This window comes from Mytilus trossulus, chromosome 2 (assembly GCF_036588685.1).
Source record: "Mytilus trossulus isolate FHL-02 chromosome 2, PNRI_Mtr1.1.1.hap1, whole genome shotgun sequence".
Lineage (NCBI taxonomy): Eukaryota > Metazoa > Mollusca > Bivalvia > Mytilida > Mytilidae > Mytilus > Mytilus trossulus.
This window is the reverse complement of record NC_086374.1, coordinates 103,093,731-103,117,004: the sequence shown is the minus strand read 5'-3', so window position 1 is coordinate 103,117,004 and position 23,274 is coordinate 103,093,731. Positions and strand designations below refer to the sequence as shown.

At 32.0% G+C, this 23,274-nt stretch overlaps 1 protein-coding gene across 1 annotated transcript in view; it reads right to left on the bottom strand.

The window, feature by feature from the left end:
- LOC134706183 (protein dachsous-like) overlaps positions 1 to 22,295 on the bottom strand; it is a 33,536-nt gene extending 11,241 nt beyond the window's left edge. Inside the window, exons 1-12 of the mRNA XM_063564891.1 lie at positions 22,281 to 22,295; positions 19,642 to 19,648; positions 18,747 to 19,031; positions 16,507 to 16,584; positions 15,024 to 16,207; positions 13,295 to 13,396; positions 9,933 to 10,046; positions 8,797 to 8,896; positions 8,183 to 8,339; positions 7,093 to 7,512; positions 4,559 to 4,774; positions 1,243 to 1,786 (exon numbers count right to left, since the gene is read on the bottom strand). Of these exons, the coding sequence (XP_063420961.1) occupies positions 1,243 to 1,786; positions 4,559 to 4,774; positions 7,093 to 7,512; positions 8,183 to 8,339; positions 8,797 to 8,896; positions 9,933 to 10,046; positions 13,295 to 13,396; positions 15,024 to 16,207; positions 16,507 to 16,584; positions 18,747 to 19,031; positions 19,642 to 19,648; positions 22,281 to 22,295 (3,222 nt within the window). The remainder of the gene's footprint in view (positions 1 to 1,242; positions 1,787 to 4,558; positions 4,775 to 7,092; positions 7,513 to 8,182; positions 8,340 to 8,796; positions 8,897 to 9,932; positions 10,047 to 13,294; positions 13,397 to 15,023; positions 16,208 to 16,506; positions 16,585 to 18,746; positions 19,032 to 19,641; positions 19,649 to 22,280) is intronic.
- Between the last annotated feature and the right edge of the window lie 979 nt (positions 22,296 to 23,274).

The window sequence follows — 23,274 nt, the reverse complement described above, 5'->3', positions numbered from 1 at the left end:
GGTGAACTTACTTTAAATAAAGCTAATACTAACAATGACCACTGCCCTATCCTCGATCTTGATATCTATACCACTAACAGAAAGCTGAATACTAAAATTTATGATAAAAGGGATGATTTTTCATTTCCTATCGTTAATTATCCGTTTTTAGATGGTGACGTTCCTTTGTCACCATCTTACGGTGTTTATATATCTCAACTTGTACGATTCGCTCGTGTATGTAACAATGTTTTAGATATTAACGAGAGAAATTTATGTATTACTGAAAAATTATTACACCAGGGTTTTCGATATCACAAACTAGTCAAAACATTTACTAAATTTTATCATCGGTATAAAGACATCATTCGTAAATATAGCTCAACATGCAGACTTCTTATACGTTCAGGTATTTCAAATCCATTTTTTTATGGAAATATTCTTTATAAAGCACAAAGGTGTCAGTATTCACCTCATACACTTACAAAACCTTTGAATAGACTTATTAAGAAGGGATATAATTACGATACTGTTGTCAAGTAATTAAAGATTGCATATTTTGGCGTTAATATTGAGTCACCAATAAGGTCTTTGCGTCGGAACTAAACACATTTATTCTAAAAACAGTTGTTGGCATGACACGGGTTACTTTCTTTTTATATTTGTTATGATGGTATGATACTAAACCCCTAACGGGGAGGATTGTGCCTGATGTTCATATGATGAAATCATAATCTTTCAGTCAGTTTAATTGAAGTCTGGAGCTGGCATGTCAGTTAACTGCTAGTAGTCTGTTGTTATTTATGTGTTATTGTCATTTTATTTATTTTCTTTTGTTACATCTTCTGACATCATACTCGGACTTCTCTTGAACTAAATTTTAATGTGCGTATTGTTATGCGTTTACTTTTCTACATTGGCTAGAGGTATAGGGGGAGGGTTGAGATCTCACAAACATGTTTAACCCCGCCGCATTTTTGCGCCTGTGCCAAGTCAGGAGCCTCTGTCCTTTGTTAGTCTTGTATTATTTTAATTTTAGTTTCTTGTGTACAATTTGGAAATTAGTATGGCCTTCATTATCACTGAACAAGTATATATTTGTTTAGGGGCCAGCTGAAGGACGCCTCCGGGTGCGGGAATTTCTCGCTACACTGAAGACCTGTTGGTGACCTTCTGCTGTTGTTTTTTTTTTTGTCGGGTTGTTGTCTCTTTGACACATTCCCCATTTCCATTCTCAATTTTACATTTCGAACACAAACTTACTAAAGCTAGATCACTTTGTTCAGCATTGTCCGTACTTTGCACATGAATAACAAATTCATGGACTTCTTTCTCTTCTCTATCAATTTCTTTTTTCAAGGATACCATGCCAGTAGCACGACCCAGATAAAAGGATGAGTCTCCACTTTCATCAATTAAATCAAACATCAATGTTTTATTTTTGGGATTGGAAACCTTCCCTATAACGGATTGTAAGGGCGAGTTTTTGAGACTATTTTCCAGTATATGCATGTCGATTTCTTGCTGAGTAAACTTGATTGGCTGTTCATTATTAAGGGTATTAACTATAACAACAAGTGATTGTGTAGTCGTCATTGGTGGATTACCGTTATCGGTAACGGTAACTAATAAACTGTAGTTTCCTTTGGAATTTTCATTTGTTACTGTACGTAAAATTCCATCAACTTTGCCAATTTGAAGAATCTGTGTTGCATTTCCGCTGATTTTAAAATGAACTTTCCCGTTCTCTCCAGAATCCGCATCCGTTGCCTTAAAAACTTCAACTACACGTCCTGGTGAGAAATATCTGTGTAAATAGTCAATAGTAAAAATAAATATAACAATATATAGAAATTCATATTAAATCTAATTTACAATGTTTCCGATTATCCATTAATCATTCAAAGTTTGATAGCAATAACAAAAATTGCTTTGAAGTCATTCTAATATATTATATGAATTTTATATGTCTCAACAAACAAAACGAATCGCTATCTACATGTTTGAGTTTGCAATTGGTAACCTTCTATTATATACCTATAGGTTGCGTTTTGAAAATATAGCTGTTTCTCGAACCCGGCCTCTTTTTGGGAAGATCTTGAATATTCATAGAAAATTAATTTTGTTTACATACTGGTTCCCAGTTATGCTCTCTGTGTTCCATCTCACAGAGACATAACTTGGGAATATTACCAATAAATATACATGTGCATATGGTTTACATTACAATCTGTGGTAACCTTTCATACGAGGTAGGGGTAGTTAAGAAAAAATAGTGTTAGTTTTAGCTCTGAGAAATTTAGGGCATGTAAACGTTGAAAATATGCCGCGCAGCCCTATATTTTGATCTTTGAAAAAAATTGTAGTGCATATAAACTTTTCTATTCTAGGATGAGATTTGTTTCAAAACTTTATATTAAAATTGGTACTGTTTTATCCGTAAAAGGAGTTCCTGTGGGAAACTGCATTGTAAATATTTACAGAAATGCAACCTATATTGGGTGAAAAAGGAGAACATTCAGAATTAAACCAAATGTGTGTATTTAACAGGCTTTAAAGACATTAACTCAAATATGAAGTTTTATAAACATTTCATGAAGATTGATAGAATTCTGGGCCTTCAATGTGATGATTCAGCATAAATTCACAGTTTACAGTATGCATAGTTTACTTAAAGTACTGAATACAAGATTATATCAGATTGCTAGAAACCGCAGACTGATTTAGGAAATTTGAGGCCCCAGGAGCAAAAAACATAGAAAATTGCCTACCCCCTAGGTCATAAAACAAATAATTCAACTTGCAAATGCTATGATTTTATGTTTTTCAAGTTTTTAATATAGAAAATCAATAATCATGCTTGAAGTTATGCAAAAATCAGATGTAAGCAGTCATCGCAATAACATTTTAAGTTAAATAAACTCATCATAGATGCCAGGACTTAATTTATATTTCAGCCTGGTATCTACATACATACAACTATTGCAAATATGGCTCTGTTTGAACACTTCTAGTATATATATATTAGCTTAATTGTGTCAGGTATATGGTTACAGATGATATTATTGTGACAAGAAATCTAAATTGACCATTTGAGGCAGAAAATGTGTACTTTAATTGACAAAAAGGCATACTATAAGATGTGGACTGAAGACAGAGGCAGGAATGGATACTTTAGATAATTTTATATGTTATAATGATTGACTCCTACACATTACATCATATTTGTGTGCAAGATTTTCAAAATCTTTTTCAGTCACACTGAATATATTGATCGATTGTTGGATGCTTGCTTAACGACCAGTGGCAAATTTTTCAGGACGATACACACTGAATAATGTGACCTACACGTATTTATATTCGTCTTCGTGTCAGTTCTTAACTTTTTTTAATTTATGTACATCTTTTTCTCAAATGGTCAACTGTTAAGATATTCTTATATTATATTTAATAACATTCACGTAACTCACCATAGGGTCGGGTGGGGAGGGTATATCCTTATTATATGACTGTTTAATTATATTCTGATTATATGTTTAAAAAATGTATTGCTATTCAAAAGAAAAACTTTCTCAATATATCATTCGATTAAATTAAAATTGTTGAAAAATAACCCCTTTCCGCGATTGAAATGTCATTACAAAAAGAAAAAAACCCATACTCCCCCTCATCTTTTTCATAATCTTAATTGGTACAATAATTTTTAACTATGTGTCTTGTATTTGTCGAACACTGTTATCAGATGGTAACAATTCATTTGTGGGTTTCTTCATGCAGTTACAGTAATATTTTTATTGTGTATGGATAATTAATTTTAAAATGTTTGTATCTAGATTAATAAGTGAGTTTTATTTCACATTCTAAATGAGCCGTAGGGAGTATTAAAACCTGACCGTATAAGAAAGCAATAAGCCACTTTACTGTGGTCGGTAAAATAGGAAACCAAATTTTGGAAATCTTTATAATTTTTTTTTTTTGACGGAATATAAGTCAGATACTGCATATTTTAAGGTTTGTCTTGTCGTAGAACACACCTCGGGGTGTAATACGACAAGAAAAACCTAAAAATATGCATTATCTACAACATTAACTACAGCGACTCATTAGCTATCGCTTCAATAGAATATTGGTAAACAACTGTTCGTCGATAATTTCAATTAATTCTAAAACGTTAAAAATGATTCAAAACTATTTATTTTATGAGTTAATAAAGAATATGAGTTTATGTCACCGAAACAGTTACGCAAGTAACTAAGACACACTTCGTACCGATATAACGCTCAAACAAGAAAATGTCTCAATTAATTCTTGAATGAGCGACATCGACAAGTATTTGTAGACGAGGCGAATGTGTGGCTTATACAATCATAAATTTTTGAGCAAATATTTACTTCGATTTTACAAAATGAGCGAATAGTTTAAAAGAGACTATCTAGTATTGTGTGTTAGCCTAAAAAGAAATACACCTCGCCCATTCCTTTTTTTCTCTAAAACCAGATAAATTTTCGAGTTTAGAATTCAAACCCATTCATTAATACTTTTTAGAGGATCTTTTTACTTTTTATTTAAAGTAACATACCTGATTATAATTTGAGATTTAATATCAACAAATATTGGACTGTTATCATTCATATCTATGACATTAACCATAACAATTTGCGTAGACGACATCTTTGGAGATCCTCTGTCTTGGGCTTCAACGATTATTTCGTACGAAGCTGTATGTTCATAGTCAAATAAGTCGTTACAAGTAAGTATACCAGACTGATTGTTTAACTTAAAATTGTCTTCTCCGCTAAAAAAAGTAAACATTGTGCTAAGGTAAAGTTTTTAGTGTATCAAAACGAAATATATACTTTGTTCCTGTAAACAAACTATCAAAAACTATAAAACTATAACTGTTTCACCATGTCTTTCGATTATACTCTTTAATCATAGACTTAGAGTAAATAACGTATAGTGTGTAAAATATAATAATAGCTTTAAATTTACGTGAATTCAATATTTTACCAAAATGTGTCTGGCGGGATGAAATGACCAATTTTTGTTACATGCTTCCGGCTATTTTCACAGGCTTTTCCGTAACGTTATCTCATAGTATTTCGACGTTTCTCGGCAAATTACAACAAAAAATATACCTCAGTGAAAAACAGAACAAAGCAGAATACAAAATATTATTAGGAAAAAGGAAAATATATCATACAATAGGCCATATACATTACAAATGTTGACTTTTCCAAACAGTATTTATTATGTTTTGTTTGTTCGTTTTTATGGTCAACAAAAATAAAACTATACTATCCTGGTTTTCTTCCTTTTTGTAACATATCATTATTTTATTTCTTTTTATATAAAAGAGGGGCGATAGATCCCAAAGGAACAGTCATAAATGTATCATTTGGTTTCCGACATTTCTAAAATTTTCACTAATTGAATTTTTTAACCACTAAAATGGATCGGTAAACTAAACGGAAGATTATAATCAAATGCTCATAGCATGTCGTTTTTCATATCTGTTGTATTATCAACCCTCGAGTTCTCGACTTTTTGCCTCATATTGACCCTTGTGCTGCTAATACATCTGATAGGAAATATGGCATGTTATTATATGATTCTAGCACGCCCTTACCATCCTCATGACGCTATTCTTACGACCTGACTACGTTCATACTACGACCATCATTCTCATTGTCATTTTCACATAAAATATATTAAATCTCTCCAGGTTTTGTTTGTCTGTATTTAGTTAGGACCTCTTGTCCATTTTCTCTAACGGCTCAACCATGCTTCCTGTTTTTTTTATATATATAATAAATCGTTGGTTTTCCTGCTTAAACGATTTTACACTAGTAATTTTGGAGCTTTTTATGGCTTGCTGTTCGGTATGAGCCAAGGATTCGTTTTTAAAGGCCGTACCTTGGCCTATAATGGTTAACTTTTAAAAATTATTACTTGGATGAAGAGTTGTCTCATTGGCACTCATACTAAATTTTACTATATCTATTGACACATCGGTGTCATCTCTGCTATCGTTCACTAAAATGTCGTTATTTGAGCTTTATGGACAATAAATAGATTGTAATTTAGGTTGGATTGGTCGGTCCGACATCTCTGCTTTATCAGGATTCATTACTACCAACGCCCCTCTACATCAACGCCCTACCACCACGTCCATGTATTTAGTAGATTAAGGTGGCATGACTGTATTGTTTACGGGAAATCTACGTATTTAAAATCAGAAATAGAAGGAATGAAACTGTATTGATATGGAACACGATGTTGACGTAATTGCCGAGAACGTAGTAAGATCGCGATATGAACGTAGTATAATCGTTGGAAGAACGTGCTATAATCGCAGTAGAAGCGTGGTAAGATCGTGTTGCAATCGACTAAATATTGGTAAGGTCGTAGTGAGAACGTTATGAGCGTAGAAAGATCTTGATAAGCGTAGTGAGGTCGCAGAATCAGCGCGATGAGAGCGTGGTATTATCGTAGCGGGATCGTTGTAGAAGCGTAATAAAGACGTAGTAGCATCGTGAAAGCAAAGAAATTTACATTTTCGTGCCGCTCATACCGCGACCTCACCACGATCTGAATTTATTTTAGATCGTGATGAACGTGGTGCGATCGTGATCTAGTGGGACTTGGCCATTACAAAATTTAATTTACAAATTAGCTGTAAATTGTGTATCATATTATCAAATCAGACTCCCACGTGTCACCAAATACTGATAAGAGTATCATTATAGTCTTGTCAAATGCATTTTATTTTATGGTAAAGGGAAAATAGTGAATAGAAAATAATTTTTAAACTTGATTATGAAAATGCATTGAATATTCGACACAGATTTTCGCTCAAAATTGTTTTGTTTCAATTTCAAGATTGTAATGTTTTAAAATTAGATTAACATGATTCATTTTATAATGTCATCATACTGGCGAAGGCCATCTGTTAACCAAAATATCTTACATTTGTTCGGGTTTTTTTTATGATATTGCACCCTTTTAGACTTATATGTATTGTTATATATATACAGATGAGCAAACTATGATAATCGAATTTTATCAACGTATACTTTCTCATTGTTAATAGTAACCAGATCTTTTTCTTACCTTTTTAAGAAGTATTTTATCTGACTGTTTAATGTATTAGCCTGGTCGGCGTCACTAGCGCTAATGTGTATAATAGAATTTGCGCAAGATCTGTTTTCCTCAAATGAAACTGTTACTTGGTCCTGGTCAAAGACTGGTGAATTGTCGTTTACATCGTCAATTGTCACGGTCACAGCTTCAGATGATTGGCGGATGTTGTCACCGTTGTCACGTGCATAGACAGTCATGTGGTGTATTTTAACAGCCTCGCGATCAAGTTGTCTGGAAACAAGTATGTTCCCCGTCAATTGATCTATTCGAAAATATCCACCATCAGTTACAAGGTCAAATGTTATTTTTGCATTTTTACCCTCGTCAGCATCACTAGCAGTCACCAGCCCTACATTGGTTCCAACTAACGAGTCTTCGCTCATATTATAACTGAGAAAAAATACCATATCAATGTTATTTTGCATAAACCATGTTTTGTGGAGGAATAAGAGTTCAGCTCAGTTTCAAAGAACATTTCTTGTATGTTATTCAAAAATAACCAGTAAAAATTGTTTACCCTCATCTTTGCAGTAGTTTATATTTGAAAATGGTATAACTGCTTTTAGATGCGGTTACAATTAAACAACATAACGTTTTTCAGCAAAAAAAAAGCAATGATATTTTGTATTTCTATCTACGATATGCAACTTCAAATAGAAAGAACGATCAAATGATTGTGAACTGCTCTTCAAAACTCTCTAATGATGATTAAACATTTTTTTTTTCAAAAGTCTGATAGAGTTACAATTTTTAAAGGCACTATAAGGGGATCTATAGTTGACTGCTTCAATCTCCGCCGTTTGAACTCTGCTGAATAACTGTCTCACTGGCAGCTTTGTTTCTATTTTCAGTTATTCAAAATACGTTAAAACAAACGGACTGGATTGTGTTTGTATGTTGGCAGCCTTAGCTAGTATTTCTCTTCAAAACTAAGATAACATAAACAGTTTTAGGCATTTATAACATAGAGGTGAAATACTACACAACAGATGTAACTAAACATTAAACTGGTAACATATCTTTTGGAACACCTTTATTGTGAAACAATTTGAATATTCACCTTTTTGAAACTGTGATATTCGGATCATTGTCGTTAATATCCAAGATTCTGACGAAAACTATAGTATTATTGTTATGAATTCCATCAAATGCATTAATCTCTATATCAAGCGATGGATATGTTTCCCTGTCAATAGCAACTTTTGTTTTAATAGTTCCTAAAACACAAGAACAACAAATTTCAGTACCTATTAATATTTGAATTAATATTTTGCATCTATAGTTACAAAAAAATTAAGGAACTCTGCAAGCATATTGAAAATAAAAGTTCCACTTGAAATGTTATGTAAAGTAAAAGAGGGTTATGGCCATGTGTTCAAATTTATGATATACAATCACTAGGTGCAGCTTAAAACACACAAAAAAAAAAGAAAGTATGCTTGTATTGCTGTTCTTCAAAGCATTAGTTCTTTGACACAAAGTAAAAATGTTTCGCCCGACACATTAAATATTCTATTCTGCATGAGGTAAATAAATGTGTTCAAATATTGCATAGTAAGACTCATCGCTTTTAACATATAACACATGCAACTTAAGTTCAACTGGGGAACACTGGAGTTTGTTTACGTATACATTTGAACCAGATTTTAACAGTATTAATTACAATCGTTTTACCAGTTTTTTCGTCAATAACAAATTTATCTCCATTTGTCAGAATGCTATAAAAGACAGTCTGGTTGATATCTTTATCAGTAGTAGATATGCCTGGAACAATCTAAAATATGAATAATATGAATAATGTGAATATATAAATTTTTATTTAAAGTCACATCAAGTATTGCTCTTTTTTCGAATTATAATAGTTATGGAGTATTTGTAAAGAAGAAGATGTGGTATGATTGCCTATGAGACAACTATCCACAAAAGACAAAATTACAAACACATTAACAACTATAGGTCACAGTACGGCCTTCAACAATGAGCTAAGCCCATACCGCATAGTCAGCTATAAAAGGCCCCGATAAGACAATGTAACACAATTCAAACGAGAAAACAAACGGCATAATGTATGTATAAAAAATGAAAGAAAAAAAAATATGTAACACACAAACAAACAACAACCACTGAATTACAGGCTCCTGACTTGGGACAGGCACATACATAAATAATGTGGCGGGATTTTTGAGACGGTAACAATAACCACAAGACAATTGAGGGCAACATAGACTGTTGCTTTACTATTCTTATACGAAACATCAAGCCCAAAATTTACAGATTCTATTTAAATGTATTCCTTTAACAAAATATGTATGCAAATGAATCTACAATTAAAATACAAGTTTCTTTTACATAGTTTTAATAGAATGCAATAACACTTTACTAAAATATATTTCTTGTTTCAAGTATAACGATACAGTACCGTTTATATCTTTAGATATTATATGACTCTGTAGAATAAATCCTTTCTTTTTTTAACAAAGTATGTTTGTTTTCAATAAGAATATTTTTAACTCTTTGCTTCTCGCATTCTTCCGAAGTAATACTGTCTTGTCTTTCAATTTAATTTTGGGTTGAAAGTGCTCTATATTTTAATAAATCACGAAAAGACTACACAAAACTAATAACGTAATATGTTATAGCAATTGGTTAATAGAACAGTTTGTGGACTGCTATTGCACGAGGGTAAAATTAACAAGAATGTATATAAATTCAAATAATTAACAGAGGAAATAAATGGCGAAATATCATCCAAAGTCCTAGCTTTTATTTTTACTCTCACTTTAGATATGGGTCTTTCAAAGTTATCTTACCAATATTTCTTTATCCTTATCCTCTTCTTCAATTGTAGCGTTGTAAGGAGCACCAACAAATATAGGAGGTTCATCGTTTACATCTGTTACTAAAATAGTCACTATGCCAATAACCTGTAAATTAAAATGGTACATCTAAAGGGCTCTAGTTGTAAAATTGTGTGAATAAAAGCTAACATGAACACTCTTTCAATTGCTAAATAAATGCTTAACTGAATAGCTGAGATGTTTAAAATCAAAGAAGCGTCGTTTTTTTTTTGTACAATTCTACATTCGGACAAATAATCACAAGTTTATAAGAAAGAGATAATGATTGGAATTACTAAGAAGGTTATCGCTAAATGGCTATTCAGAATCATTCTAGAAATTAATAATTAATTTATTGCTTTCTTCATCAAATAATTGCAAACCAGGGTATGCTTAACACGCACAAATCAAGGCTATACAATAGTGTTTTTTATAATTCAAAACAGTTTGAAACAATTTACAATCATTCAATTGATAATACTTTTTTTGTTCCTCAAGACTACACATTGGGGAAAAAACTTCTTCAAAATAAAAAATAAAATAGTATTATTTCAATGATTCATCAGTAAGATAAGTAAAATTGAGAATGGAAATGGGGAATGTGTCAATAAGACAACAACCCGACCGTAGAAAAAAACAGCAGAAGGTCACCAACAGGTCTTCAATGTAGCAAAAAATTCCCGCACCCGAGGCGTCCTTCAGCTGGCCCCTAAACAAATATATACTAGTTCAGTGATAATGAACGCCATACTAGTTTCCTAATTGTACACAAGAAACTAAAATAAAAAAAATGCAAGACTAACAAAGACCAGAGGCTCCTGACTTGGGACAGGCGCAAAAATGTGGCGGGGTTAAACATGTTTGTAAGATCTCAACCCTCCCCTATACCTCTAGTCAATGTAGAAAAGTAAACGCATAACAATATGCCCATTAAAATTCAGTTCAAGAGAAGTCCGAGTCTGATGTCAGAAGATGTAACCAAAGAAAATAAACAAAATGACAATAATACATAAATAACAACAGACTACTAGCAGTTAACTGACATGCCATCTCCAGGACCATTTATTTTGACAATGTTTTCCGATAACACGAGCAAAAGAGTGTTGTGAAAGTATTTGAATTTTAAAAAGATCTATTAAATAGGATTAATGGAAGAAATAAAAACTTTCTTCAACCCTTCATTAAAATAAACAAATTAGTTGATGATTTTGTCATAAAGCTTGCCTGTATGATTTTTATTCGAACTCGTATTTTGAATCGGAGTCTTACAGCTATTGAAACTACGACCAGTGTAGAGTAGAACGTTTAAATCAATAACGATAGTACAAAATTGCAAACGCAGAAATTATTGAGCATATTTTTGATTGCGATTTTCAAGAACGGACAAAAATGCGATGTTACTAATTTCGAATTCTGGAAAAGCTGCATCCAGGTATATGTATCAGTTATCAAAATGCATCATCCAGTCGTAATATTTGCAGCAAAATAAAATTCGCAATAATTTCATAATTTAATTACAGTAAACGAATACTGTTTAACTCAAACGATAACACATATTATGAGTTTTCATTATTCTGATCTCACATCGTTTAACTGGGAATAATTTTATAACAGTCAAATCTATTTTTATAAGAATCATAATTTAAATCAAGTACAATTTTGTTTTCAATTACATTCAACTGTATTGAAAAAAGTTACGTATATAAATATGGTAAAAAAGCTAACAACTATGAATTCGAATAACCAAATGGACGATCACTTGTTATAGTACAATATTATATCGTGGATAGGTTTTTGTGTCCTGTTAAATTGTTCCTTTTAAAAGTTTTGGATTCTCATAAATTCTATGTATAACTTTTGGACTAGTTTGATTTCTGTAATTTATTCTTACATACTTTTGATTTTTTAACCCTGTCTGCGCTCATTGCCTATGTAAAATTTAAAATTGTTTATAATCCAGGTACTTTGGATAACTATTGTATGCACATTGAACGACAAATTTATGTGACGTATATAATTTTTCTGACATCAGACACTCAAATCAATCCATGTGTTCGTAGATAGTAGATGTTGTTGTGTCCTGTTAAATTGTTATACGATGATGACTGATGTTCCCATATTTTGACTATTTTATTGATTGTGACTGTTTATTTAACGCATCATGTAAATGTAACGGAATTTGATGAGACTATTATTAAAGTGAGAGGGTTAGCGCTATAGAACCAGGTTTAATCCACCATTTTCTACATTTGAAAATGCCTGTACCAAGTCAGGAATATGACAGTTCTTGTCCATTCGTTTTTGATGCGTTTTGTTTTTTGATTTTGCCATGTGATTATGGACTTTCCAAATTGATTTTCCTCTGAGTTCAGTATTTTTGTGATTTTACTTTTCATTACTCTTTAAATAAGATATATTCAATGACTTGTTGCCGCCCAGTAAGAACGACTTCTTTAGAGTAGTAAACAGTCTGCCTCCGATTAGGAATCGATTTGATTTATGTAAAAATAAATAAAATATCTTTTCCTTAATGTTAATCAATGAATCATTCATATGCAGTACGAAGGTAACGCCAAGAAAATATAACACCTTTACTTATTGTTTTTGTTTTGTTTAAAAAGGTTTCATCGTCTGAAAGGAGAAAGAATAAGCAAGAAAACGAAATTTACTTTAAAATGAGCGCAGCTCAATACGACTACAGAGACCGAACATTCAAGGCAAGTATGAAAACAACATTTAAGTGTATTACAGGTCTGAACGATAATCGACAATACATATTTGACACAGCATTGGTTTCAGACAGAATGAATATGGTATAAGAACTTGAAAATTTGAATTGGACATTTACAAGTCATGGGCCAACATCAAAATTTTAATATAATTATGGTTAGATTCAGCTTATGAAAGAACCTCAGGAATTTAATTGTGGATGAATTAAAAAAAAAAAATTTGATTATATATCTTTTGCATCTCAATGTGGGTCTATTTGATATCAGGGCTAAAACCCAAATCTAAATACTATTTAAATTTTGGACCCAGATTTTAAACGATTTGGAACCCCTTGTGGGACATTTTCAAATATCAATATACTTACGCGTCGCAAATCATGAAAAATGCTTGTTTTTTACCACTTTTTGGCTCCAAATCCTCTAACGGTTTGAACAATAAATCATTAAAACAATCCAAAGATTCCTTCGGTGATATAGATTTTTAAGGTATAATTTCATAAGGATGAAGACACATATTCTTGAAACAAACTGATTAGTGACATGGGCGACAATGACAAAGTCATGCCATGATATACGACCGAAACGATGACGACTGGAATACCTTACCGCTAGAGAACACTCTGCTTCATTTTCTTTGCTAGCTAATATTGTAAGTTTGAATTCCTGCTCCTTCTCCCTGTCAAATGCTCTTTTGTTTCTTATTTCTCCCTACAAATGTAAAACAAAGAAGATTAACATTCTATAAAATAAAGTTGTATTTTGTTTTAAAGGCTCTACAAAGATTCATATATAACTTATTACCGAAAGATATTAATGTTATACACACCAGAAAATTCGAATCTATCGAAGATCATCTACTTACAAAGACTGCCAACAACGAACAACCTATGGTACAGAAACCATGACGTTGTACAGCCGAAAATTTAGCGAGTATAAAAAAGAAGATGTATGATTGCCAATGAGACAACTATCCACAAAAGACCAAAATGACACAAATATTAACAACTATAGGTCACCGTAGGGCCTTCAACAATGAGCAAAGCCCATACCGCATAGTCAGCTATATTAGGCCCCGATAGATCAATGTAAAACAATTGAAACAAGAGGTTTAGTTTTATCATATTCTATTTGCCTAAGTATGCAAAAGTGAGGACTATTATTATCAAACTAGTCAAAGATATAGTCAAGCCAAAAATAAAACGCACAAAATGCATACCTTTTTTCCATCAAGACCATGTGACATAATAGTAAAACACAAAAATTAAATCCTGCACATTTAAAACACAAAAAAGGATTAACGCAAACTTGAAAAAGCAGCAAAAACACTACGCATGTGGGTAAGCAGGATTAAAATACGCTAAGTTATCAGCGGCTGCTGTTGGAAGTGCTGTTACTTAAGATTAAAAAAAGAAATAAAGAAACTACTGTACTAACAGGTTTCTTGAAGTCTCATCATAAAATTTATTTCCCATTTGCAGAAGAATTGTTTGTGTATTGGATAAATACGTACTTAGAATCGCCATATTCGATTTTATTAGGTATTATGTGTTTAACAAATCCAATAATCAGCAGAAATGTAACTATTGTATTTTGCATTGAAGAAAATCAAATACCTAAATTAATATTTTTTTCAGTGGAAGGCAATTGCTAGATTAATTTCTGAATTAATTTTAGGCTTTGAAATGTTAAATGCTGAGCCTGTTCGTTGTATGTCAATTAAAAAAGTACTTACGACGCCTGAAATTTTGAAGCTTTATATTAATTTTCTAGCATTAAGTAAATCATCATGCTGATGGTCTTTTTGTTCCTGGTGGATTCATGCTCAGTAATCAGCTTTAGATACTGACATGATTTGTTACTTAAAGTTTTTGATGAGACATTCTGTCTCAAACAAGGCAAATTTCACCTAATTTTGTTGTTATATTACGCCCCTTTAGATGCTATGACTCCGAACGTATTTATAAAACCATTTTGTTTAATTTTCAAGATCAGGGCCTAAGGAAGGATTAGTTATATAGCTAACTGTGTAATCCTCTTGAAATAAAGCGTATTGTTGTTATTGTTTCAATTTAACAAATTCTATCAAAACTCAAACCTGAAGTTTAGAAACAAATGAGACAGTTATAATAGTTTGTTTAGTGTTTACAAGTCACCTTATTTGTGCAAGGAAATGATATACAGCATTGTAGAAGTGGATATTTTTCAGTTATATTTTTAGTACATTATTAAAATAAACATTGGAAAATGACTCGTTTGTGAAATAAATTCTGTAGAAAATGCAACATCTATTTATTCTTTACAAACCAGCTGATTTAATTACATGCCGATCACTTACCGTTTTAGAGTCGATAGTAAAATCATTTTTAGTTGATTGGTCGGCAAATCGATAGTTTTCATATTCGGGTTCATAAACAGTTACAATTACTGTAGATTCTTCATTTTCAAGGATTGTTCCATTGAATGTCTTGTTTAGCTCTAAGTTGGCAGCTTTACGAATATCAACAGTGATTTCCTCACTGTTGGTGTATATTCCATCTCTAATGGTAACATTTGCATAATAAATAATGGAACTAGGATCAAATTGACTACGAGTTGTAATAACTCCATTTTTATCTATCGATAATTTATCACTTGGAGTTATTGCATACGTTAAATGTGCATCTGTGTCGAGATCAAAAGCAGTAACAACACCCAATGTCAAATCTGTATAAGCAGATTGTACAGTAACAAAACGATACGGTGCTCCTAAAAACACAGGAGCTTTGTTGTTTACATCTAGAACCTTAATGATAATCTGTATTTTAAAAGCAGCACCACTAACTGTTAACGTAATCGGTTTATGTACCTCCTTTTCTGTATGATAGTCAAGTGACACTGATCCAAGCATTAACGAGCTGCCATTCAAAGCTAATTCTGTCGTATGAATTGTATGCGGAATAGACAGTTTAAAGAAACCCACAAAGGTATATCTTCCACTGTCCTCTGTTAATGTATGAGTGTATTGAGAACGTACAATAAGAATTGTTATATTAGCAACTAAATTGCCATTTTGTTTAACTTGGATGTATGATGAATATGCTATTGTTTGTGGTCCTCCTATGGTATCAAGATTGATATTTGTTGTTGTCTTTATGCTACCATCATTTTCAACAGACACTAAAACATCTGGTGATATAGTTGTTACGGTACCCCCGGATAAACACGACTGACAAACTTGACCGACAACACTGTCTTTCAGAGTCCCGTTAATTAAATATAGCATTTTCTCAATGATATTTGTTCTAGTAATGGTGATTGCAACATGAATAAAATCACGTATCACAATACCGTCAACAGTAACCGACACAACTACAAAAATGTCGTATTTTGATTTAGAAAGTCGCGCGTTGCTCCTGGTTATCACGACATTCTCTGTATTTGCAGTGGTTAGTGAAAAACTGTCTAAATCGGATCCCATCATTTCAGCTGTAGGGGAAATTTTGTGAAAACCAACAACCTCTGTAAACTTTTCTCTTAAAACTAAAAAAGATAATTCAAGGTAATTGTGAAATTTGAATAAAAACAACCTCAACAACGGCCAGCCAGTAACCAGTACAAAATGTCACGATGATATACTTTCCGACATGAGTTATGCACAACACATATTTTTTTTTAAGAAATCATTTATTAAACAATAGTTCAACTGCCTGTTAAATCATACACATCGCCATATGGATCACGTGAACTTGTTCAATCCAACTGATAATATCTGCCTAGAGATGTGTTCAATCTCTTATAAAACAGCACAAGTGACTGTAAATTATACAAAAATAACTTACCTTGCTGGCCTATTGGACCGCTCTCCGAAATATTTATTGACACTTTATGATACTCTTGGCTGAATAATTTAGTAGGCACTAAAAAGAAGAACACGTATAAATTAAGCGTTTTCTTCTGTCACAATTGTCTCATAAAATTGAAACGTACCCCAAGTATATTAATTCATATTACCCATTCATCTGACCAAATCTTATTCGGATCACTCCTTCACTACTATTAATTATGATAAGGATATATCTTATTCGTTCATAACTAACCTCATATCCATAAAAGATAAAAAAAAAAACAAAAAAAACAAAAAACAAAAAAAAAAAAAAAAACAAAAAAAAAAAAAAAAAAAAAACTTCAGTATTGTTTACTTTCAATTTCAGCCATGCTTTCATTTGTTGCTACTCATATTTTCACTTTTATTCTTTCTATAACTAATTCTTATATTAGTACTTGTAAATCTATAATAGAGAGGCGAAGGTACTGGAGGAAGAGTCAAACTCTTAGACCGAAAATAAAACTGACAACGCCATGGCTAAACAAATTAAAAGACAAAGAGACAAATAATAGTACAAATGACAAAACATAGAAAACAAAGGACTGAGCAACACGAACCCCACCGAAAACTGGGGGTGATCTCAGATGCTCCATAAGAGTAGGCAGATCCAGCTCGTGTTGCTCATGTTATAAAAAAAAACCGAGAAAAATAGTCTTATTAGGTAAGTCACATTCGTTGTGAAAAGGGATGTGGATTATAGTTACGCATCATATCTGTTAAACGGTTATTCAATAACGGTCAACTAACTCGTGATGGCTCACATAAGATTTACAATTGGATGATTTCAACTTCACCATTTGGAACTGTTGGTTTAATAGCTTCCTTTTAAGCAGCAACCCTCTATCACGGAATCATGATAAGAAATTCAAGCCCTTGAATAACGTATCAATTGGGATATATATACTCCGTATACAGGCGCTGCTTGAATGTTGCCACATAGGAATGGAAAGTTCACAATTGGAAAGCTGAAATCATCTCTTTTGCCGTAAAATTTTGTTTTCAACCGACCTTCATTGTCAGTTTCTATATGCAAGTCAAGATATAAAACATACTTAACTGTATCTGTTGTATCCTTTATATCTAGTTCGATGGGATGGATGCGTTCAACATAGTCATTAAATTTTGAATTATTTAATGAGAGAACATCATCTATATAGCGGAATGTAAAGTTAAAGGATATTGCTAAATTCTTATCTTTCTTCCTAAGAAGTTCCCAAATGTATGGAGTCATCCTAATAATAATAAAGAAACAAGTCGGGGGAAGAGGGTCACAAATATTTTCATACTTTAAAATTAAACTGAGAACTTACGTCCATATATTTATGTTATTGTAGACAATTTTGTTTGTTCTTCTCAAGCCAAGTTTTGTACCTCCTTATTTTGTATGTCTATATGTTACATTTTTGTCAAACTTTGACTAAAATATTAAATGCCTAATTAAGATGTTAAAATTAGTACATAATAATTTCAGATATGTCTATCCGTTTTATCTTAATATCCAGACTAAGAGGTATTATGATCATTATAAGACAGTATTTATAACCTTCATTATATAATATTAACATTACCCTTAGATCTTTACAACATATATATCAATACACATATATAAGTATTAACAATTATACGAAAGCCCCTGATAAGAATTTAGCATAAAAAAACCCGATCACTTACTAAAAAAAATCACTAATAACTTTTAAAAGAAGGGAACAAACGACTTATAATAGAATCCCAAAAAAAATCATTCAAAATATGTAACATATAACACGATACTATTAAATTTAATGATGTTTGAATCAAATGGTCATGGTAAAATGAAGGAGACAATAAAAGTGTACAAATAAACAAAATTATTTAAGATATACATGATTAATTTTTGTTATTTCATTTGTATCATCACAATTGTCGACAATTGATTAGCAACGATATTATATGTATAGCAACCGTACAACTAAGTTATCAAATAATATAGCACCGAATTATAAGATTAAAAGATCTCATGGCTTTTGTGTGCAAGAATTCTTAGTTTTCGTCGCCAAAGGCCATCAACACAAACTTAATACTTGCTATTAGAAAACGTCTGTTCAGGAAAAATGTCTGTTATATTCATGACACTGTATTTAAAAACAGATTGAATGCAAGATTTTTATTTTTTTTTCAATAGAATTTAATACCTACATTTCAGACATGACGTACTGTTCTTAGCATATCCCTTGACACATAAGCATCTCCAAGTGCTAGCTACAGATGTTTCAGTACATGCACTGTTTGAAACTATACATTTAGCATCTTGCCCGTGTGTACCGCATTCCTCGTCAAGTTTGGCATCAGTTCTGTTTAATCCGCCACCAATACAGGGTGTAGGGGAAGGAACAGGTGGTGGTGTTGTTGTTTTTCCTCTCGTAGTCGACGGTTCTGTTGTTTGTTCTGTTGAAGTTTCATATTGAGGGGTAGTTAACGGCTCCTCTGTAGTTGTATTTTCTGTAATGAAATGGCGTGGAGAAGCAGAGTTGTAATATTAACTTACACATAAAGTTGTTTTCTTAAGTTTTAATAAAAGTGCATTTATACTCTGTACATAACCATCAAACAGCTTATTGAGTTTGAAATTGCGTTGATGCTAGGATTTAAAATAAAATACTACAAAATAAACCTTAGGTCAAATACAACCGATTCGGATAAGAAATACATACTGTTTTAATGGAAATTCGTAGTTTCAGGGTCGATAATTTCAGAGTTCATTCACCTAAATTATAAAAGATGTTACACGATTGTTCGACTATCGATTGTTCACCATGTAAACCAAATAAACCAAACACATTTTTCTGGGCGCTTTGAAAATATTATTCGAAATGCTTGGATTCTGAAACGCTGAAATGAATAGTTTTCCCTAAAAAAAATGACCATTTATTCACTTTTTAAGTCACGATACACGATAAACGATAGAGCAGATTTTTTTAACGAGTAAAACCTCATTTTGTAATTCAATCTTTAACGAAAATTTAACCTTTCTGATAAACTGCATGATGCATGTTTGCTATGAAAGCAACATAAGCAACAAACGTGCTACTATCCTACAAAGCAAACTTACCTTCAACCTGAAATAAAGAAGCATCTAAAACGAAAAAGCATCTGAAATAATAAATCTGCAAACTCTAATACTTACTTTGGAGATATAAATGTAAATACTTTAATACTTACATACTTTGACTTTTAACGTAAACCTTATTCAACACCTACTCACGAAATGTTGATTTACTGAATTCATTGCTGTCAACTGGAAGTATAAAAAAAATCATTTAAAAGTGTTTATATTACAACAAAATCTTGCTTTTTTCCACAAATGAAGGTTTCCTGATGTGTCTCATTCGTCTATTCCCTGAATTGTGTGAAAACAAGTACTGCAAATGTGTATACGACTTATTCGCCTGTAGTTCCTAATCTTATTTGTTAGCTTCTTCTGTATGCTATTGATCTTTGACATCTTTCTAGACTTTTACTGGTGTTTTTTTCCAAAACATATCTGTTAATACTCTATATTTCATTTTATAATAGCAAATGGTGTATGACTATTCAATAATAATTGAATATTTAGAAGAAAAAGTTTTGATTTTAAAAATTTGTGGTGAGCAATCTTGTACAACTGAAAAAAAGCAGTGTGAAATCATATGTATTGAAATCTTTCGTAGAATTGACGACTTTGGCGAAAAAGTAATAAGCTTGTAATAAGTTTGTAATAAGTTTGTAATAAGTTTGCAATAAGCTTGTAATTAGCTTGTAATAAATAAGATTGTAATAAATAAGCTTGTAATAAATAAGCTTGTATTAAGTTTGTAATAAGTTTGTATTAAGTTTGTAATTTGTGACGTTAACCAATCACTAAATTCAATGAACGTTTCAACATACTAAAGAATTTAAGTTTTAACTATTGAGTCGTAACGTACCAAAAGAAAAAATTGCTCAATTAGCAAGGATGGATAGTGTCCATGATCTTCACAATGGAAAAATTTATTCTGGTCCTCCGTGTGTATCTGACGGTGCTGGGAATACACCTACAAACTTAAGATTACAGGTAAATAATACTGAATAATTCTTTCTCAATAACTCTACTTAAAAATTAAATAAACTGCAAGCCAGTTCTCTGTATATTTCGCTATACATTGTCATATTGTTTTCGTACTATTACATTAGAAAATTATACAATACATGTTAGGTAAAGTGTTTTACAATATATGTATTTACTTATTGATGTACACCTGTCGTTTTTTTTAAAGTTTTATTTGCTTACCATGTTTTCTTTTCTCTTACAGATCCCTGTAATTCAATCTGCAAAGATTAACGATCATAAACAGTTATAGGTGAAATTTCATTTAAAGATTTCAAATAATTGCCAGGCAACGATTGTTAAAGGTTCATTGATTGTTTCTTTTTCTATATTTTTCTATAATATCGGTTATTATTTAACAAAAAAATTAAGAAAATTACAGATTTATGAGAAAATAACTATAAAAAAGAGGATGTGGTACGATTGCGAATGAGACAACTGTCCACAAGAGACCAAAATGATACAGACATTTAAAACAACTATAGATCATCGTACGGCTTTCAACAATGAGCAAAACCCATAGCGCATAGTCAGCTACAAAAGGCCCCGATATAATAATGTAAAACAATGCAAACCAGAAAACTTACGGCCTTATTTATATAAAAAATGAACGAAAAAAATAAAAACACATACACAAACGACAACCACTGAATTACAGGCTCCTGACATGGGACAGGCACATACATAAATAATGTCGCGGTGTTAAACAAGTTAGCCGGATCGGTTATACATGTTAGCAGGATCCCAACCCTCCCCTAACCTGAAACTATGCTTTTTGAGTGATCGTTTACTATGCTCTATTGCCGTATCTCTCATGCTTATTTAATGAGGGTTGGTTGTGTGGCCAGAATTGTTGTACAGTAAAAATAAAATTGAAAATGGAAATGGGGCTTGTGTCAAAGAGACAACAACCCGACCATAGTACAGACAACAGTGTTATTACATCAATTGATAGGAGAACGAGACCGACAGACGCCCTGCATCGGTATTGATCTCGCAATAGCAGGTACGACAAATCTTGATAGCCATATAGTTCTGTACCATTACTACCCACGTGGTCCACAAAATAAACATTTATCTTTACCTGTTCTCAAATATTGTTTTATGGATTTGAAATATAACTTACTGAGATATAAATTTAAAATTGTTGATATAAATGTCTTATTTTAAGTGATTGTCGACTCACAATGTCATATTAAAAATATGAGGGTTTGTATGGGGTTTATAAAAAAGATAATAATGACCCAAATGTACAGAAATAATTGCAAAAAAAAGGGAGAATAATGAGGAGCTCAAATATTAAGAGTATAGAATATTGGGGGAAAAAAATATAAACAATAGGGAAAAAAGTATCAAAAAAATAAAGAAGAAAATAATGAAGAAACGCCAATCCAGACCCTCATAATAGGGACAGCATGAGTGAAACATAATGTCGTTCATTCGAAACAATACAGAATAAAAACTTTGCTGAATACGCGGTATGTCACGCCTCGAAATTAAGAAATCTATTTAAAATCATGGTGCATATACATACAAATTGGAGTTCAGTAAGATCCAATATTCTCTGTATACAAATTGACCAAAAGTACTTTAATTTTTGCTTCTTTACAGAAAGATTTTCATACCTCTTCTGCCTCCATTCTACGGAATGTAAATACTTTGGTGAATCGTTTAGTACTGATGGGGTACGTATGAGGGTTTGGACGGGGTTAAATGATAAAAGAATAATGCCCTTGAAATGAGGATTAGAGAATAACGTGCAAAAAAATGAAGATAAGAGAAAAAAAGGGGTTAATTTTTTGAAGATTAGAGAAAAAATGCGTGTAAATTAAATGTTCACAGATTAACAGACCCCCCCCCCCCCCACCCCATTCCAGATCCTCACGTATGACCTAACAAAAGGAGATAAACAAAATCTGAACATCAAGTTATTAGTAATACGAAAAAATCACAGTCGAGTCTAAAATGCATTTTAAAAACAGGATTATTTTTTTTTAATTTGGAAAACTTACATGTACCATGGTTCTTCAAAAGAAATTTAAATGTCGTCATCTCCTCAAATTGGATCATGCACACCGCCAATGAATATATCGATCATTTCACTTTCAATATCCAACAATTCCATCAAAGTACAGTTTAGTTCTGAAGCAGAAGTAAACGTGAGTCAGATTTATAGTTTGAACACAACATACATTTGTACTCATGAAACTTATCCGGGTTGGAAACTATAGATTTTTCCTAGAGCAAATTCACACGGCAATTACATAAAAAAGAAGATTCGGTATGATTGCCAATAAGTGTACGCGTTCATTGACTTGTATCAGTATTCAATTCATAGAAGCCGGGGACAACTTTGACGAAAGTTTCTACAATAGGCCTTTTGGACAGACGTGAGAATAATGAAATGATAGACAGAGCCGAGCGGTTACTAGACTAGCTTTGGAGATGAAGTTTTTAAAAATTGTTTTAAAAAATAAATTCAAAGCAATTTATGAATATATTTTCTATCTTTATATTCTTGGAAAAGGCAAATAATTCCTATTACATGTATGATATATTATGCAACAGCCAGATTTTTGATAATGCACATAAATAACAATGGCAAATTGAAATGTTTCA